Source organism: Armigeres subalbatus, chromosome 1, assembly GCF_024139115.2.
Source record: "Armigeres subalbatus isolate Guangzhou_Male chromosome 1, GZ_Asu_2, whole genome shotgun sequence".
In the NCBI taxonomy this organism is placed as follows: domain Eukaryota; kingdom Metazoa; phylum Arthropoda; class Insecta; order Diptera; family Culicidae; genus Armigeres; species Armigeres subalbatus.
In genome coordinates, this window is record NC_085139.1 from 275,943,692 (window position 1) to 275,947,859 (window position 4,168).

At 43.9% G+C, this 4,168-nt stretch overlaps 1 protein-coding gene across 1 annotated transcript in view; it reads right to left on the minus strand.

Annotated features, from left to right (window-relative positions):
* Nucleotides 1–2,026, minus strand: part of LOC134207352 (uncharacterized) — a 22,201-nt gene extending 20,175 nt beyond the window's left edge. Inside the window, exons 1-2 of the mRNA XM_062683071.1 lie at nucleotides 1,863–2,026; nucleotides 1,300–1,382 (exon numbers count right to left, since the gene is read on the minus strand). Coding sequence (XP_062539055.1) covers nucleotides 1,300–1,382; nucleotides 1,863–2,026 — 247 coding nt within the window. The remainder of the gene's footprint in view (nucleotides 1–1,299; nucleotides 1,383–1,862) is intronic.
* Nucleotides 2,027–4,168: the final 2,142 nt, after the last annotated feature.

A 4,168-nucleotide genomic window follows, 5' to 3' on the forward strand; every position in this document is an offset into this window, starting at 1 on the left:
TTTATTCACGCTTGCGACCTTTAACCGATGCTATAGTTAATACATGCCGAAGCATCTCACTGTGTGCTTCTCCGTTCTCAGTCAGCATATCCAGTTTTCTGTCTGCAAGCAATTAATTATTGTGGATTATATCATTTTCTATTCAACGGTGCACATTGAAACGAATTGTACCAATAACATCCATTTTGTTGTGTGATCAGATCGGATACGTTTACCGATAATGTATTCTGCTCTGGTCCTACACTTCTTTTCTTTTACTCGTGATGCTAAAATAATGGAAACTGCATTTATCAAAACCAGAGCGTTAATGAAAAACTTTCAAAGAATGGTTAAATTTGTTATGATTAAATCATTCAACTCTATGATTAAATATTATGATTAATGATTTATTTATTTTGACAATGATTTATGATTATGATTAACGATTAAATTCATTTTCGACAATGATTAACGGTTATGAATAATGAATAAAACGTTTGAAGTATGATTAACGATTACCGATCGTGATTAAATGTTGACACAATGTGTGTATGATTAATGATTAAAGATCCATATGATTAATGATTAACGATTATGAATAATCAAATTAAATGATTTGCATAGTGATCAATAATCAAGTAACCTTTCTACCAAATTATGTTATTAAAGGTATAAAAATTGTATGATTATGATTAAAGATTAATGAATAAAAGCGATGTATGCAATGAATAATATTGATGATTAATAGATAAATCAAAAAATCATGAATATGATTGGTGATTGATGATTAAATGCAAAAATCTATGATTAACGATTAGTGAATATTGATTGAATCGTATTTTTTTGTATGATTATGATTAAAGAATAATGATTAAATAACCCATTATTCATTAATCATGATTAAATCTATGATTAATCACTAATGCTCTGACAAAACTGCGGATCACCCAAAATACATAAAATTTTCAATGCATACCATTCAGAACGGTCTGGGCTGGGGATTATCGCTTTGATCCGAATCGGAATCGACACTTGTTGATTTATCAGATTTGAGATACAACTGAAGACTTGTACTGCTATCAGGCAAGCCTGGAACGCGATGTTTCTTCAGCAAACCCAGTAGATCATCCATGGCGTCATTCGAGGCGATTCGTTGATGACCATTTCGCCAAATTATACCGTAGGTCTGTGACTCTACTTGGTGGCGCCCCGATGCGACGTAAAGGTCTGTAGACTACCTTGGTCGGCAGCATCATCTCTATGCTCGGTTATCTCATCTAGAACGACCTCTTCCACGTATTCTGACTCGTATTTTCCCACTCGGATAATTCTTGTGGTTGTTCAGATCATGAAACTCAAACAGCACCTCTGGGGTACGCTCAGGTTGGCGAGCATTAGATGATCTGATGGGAGAAAATAGATGAGATAAGATAAAACGCAAAAGACAAAGTTGTTTTCGAAATTGAATACCTATAGCAAAATTTAAAGACAAAGTACTATAAATAGTTTTTATTAAAATATGGATTCTGTTAGGAAGACTTCCGATTTGCTGGTGCGACGACTGAGACCAACGCGCTCAATATGCTGGATTTCCCTCCAGACCGACGCGTATTTGCTACTCCCTTCTCCATCGACGCTGCAACTCTGACGAGTCGTCGACTCTGCCCCGTTCTTTAATCGCGACATTCGCTCTGCGATGTTGTCCGCCTTATACAGGCATTCCTTGCAAACCTCGGGCAGTCGAATACCGTCTCTGGAGTCTCGTTGATACACGCCGGGCAGAATGGCGATGACCCTTCCACACCGGTGCAAATATTTGCGGAAAAACCGTGTCGGACAGGAACTGTGTAGTGAAAGTTCACCTCACCATGCTCCCTGCTCACCCACGTCGATTTGGGGATGAGCGATGGGTCCACCTTCCATTATACATTGTCCACACCTGCTGCCACTTCACCATAGCGTCCAGTTTCACCGCCTTTCTCATATTTCTGGAATCTCTCCGTTGGTAGCACTCGATATCCTTGCAGGTTATGCCGATTGGAATCATCCTGCGCGACGCAAACTGCCTCCGACAGATGGTTCGGTACGCACTCGCGTGCCGGATGGCTAATAAGAGAGCGCTATTCAGCTTCCTCCGGTTACGCTTCGTCTTGAGCGCAGCTCCCAGGCTGGAACTCCGTACCTTAGTATCGAGGATGATACTGTCGTCAGAAGCGTCTACTGCTGCTTTTCGGACCGCCGACGTTCAGCATGATCCTTGCTAATGCACTGATCGTTTAGCGCCTTTTCCACGGGAATAGTCCACGCAGGTGTTGAAGTTCAACCGTTCATCAATCATCACCTAGATGTCTCAGAGTCCGCACCGACGGATGTCGTGCCCTCCGATGGTAATCTGCATCCATGAATTACTTTACATGCTGACCAGCATCACTTGTTTTGTGGTGAGCCAGCTGCGGCAACTCCATTCTTCCAAGATTATACCGTCGGTCGCCTGTCACCAGCATTTCCACCTCCTCCAGCGACTCGCCGGTTATAGTAGGACAACATCATCCGGAATCCGTAAATCTTACATCTTTGGGCAACTTCAGCGTTAGCACCCTGTTGTACATCACGTTCCAAACGTTGGCCTGAGTATGGACCCTTGTAACGCCCACCGTAACTGACCGACTTCTGCCTCGAGCTCGTGTCGTATTAGTATCCGCTTTGAACGCGTTTTTGACATCATCGTCACTACGCAGAACCTATTGCATCTCCTCTTCCCATCTTCAATGACTGTCCTGATTGCATCCACAGTCGATCTCCTTTACAGAATCTGAACTGCTTTTCAAATAAGCCAATCTCCTGTAGGCTGTGTAGCCAATTAAGAATAACCCTTTCAGAAACTTCCCCAGTGTATCCAGCAGACATATGAGCCTATACGATGTTGAATTCCCCGAAGTTTCCTGGTTTCGGCAGCAGCACCAGTTTCTGAGTCTTCCACGTATCCAGAAAGTAACCATCTACACTTCTTCAGCACCATCCTGAACAAGTCGCCAAAATCGCGGATTTTAGAGCCACATTTGAAATTCTATCCGGATCCGGAGCTTTCTTCATCTTCAAACCTTTCTCCACTGATGACAGCTTGTCGTTGGAGACTTGCGTACCTGCAGCGGTTACTCGATCGTCATCTTCGTACGGCGTACGTGGCCACGTTGTAGAACCATGCTGTGGGAAAGACCGTCCCCGATGATCTTCAACTTGTCCGGACATTTCGGCTGGTGTCGCTGGGCCTGATACTTCTTTGTTACGACTCGATAAGGGTTGCTCGGCATAACTCCTTGAAGCAGCTGGACTTACTGATTTTGATCGCCCGTATAAAAGTCGCTGTAACTGGAAAACTATCTTTCCTCCTCTTGCCATTTCAGACCTTGCCCTTCGAAAGTGTCTCCTGGCTCTGAGACAGGCAGTGCGAAGATTGGCAAGATACGCACCGTAGAAAGCTTCATGGGAGGTCTCTGTTCCTCTTTTTCAGTCGCGCCTGTTGAAGCCAACCTTAGAAGGAGTCGTCCTGGCCCTGAATTTGGATGAATCAGGGCCTCCAAACAACCACCTGGCAAGTATCTTAATAATCACGAAATTATAATCGCACCTTCGCTGCCTCATGCTACTCAAAATTCAGCACCTCACCCGGTGGTGTCCATCGAGATTCGCATTCCTCTCTGCTGGTCCACAACGCAAGTCAACAAGCTTCATTGGATCTCAGGACGCCCATGAAAAGCATTTGGGAGTATTTCCCGGTTGCTCTAGTTCAGTCGCGCCTGTTGCAGCCAGCGTTCTTTGAAGTCGTCCTGGCCCTGAACTTAGATGTAGATCGGGGACTCCAACCTGCTATGCAGAAGTACTCTTACATCCTGAACCTTCACCGCCTGATGCCGTTCAAACTTCTAGAGCCCCGTTTGTGGATTCCAACTTCGTTTGCGTTGAACAATATCTTCTTGCCACGTCCGATGATTGCTACGATGTGATTGTGTTGGCTGAAACCTGGCTCGACTCCCGTACCCTATCTAGTCCGGTCTTTGGGCCTGAATACGAGTTTTTCGCAGCGACCGTGGCCCCATGAATAGTCGCAAATCAATTAGAGGCGTCTAATCGCAGTAAATAAAAACGAAAAGCAAGGTTATTTACAACAACTTATGTGTTCCTGTGTGCA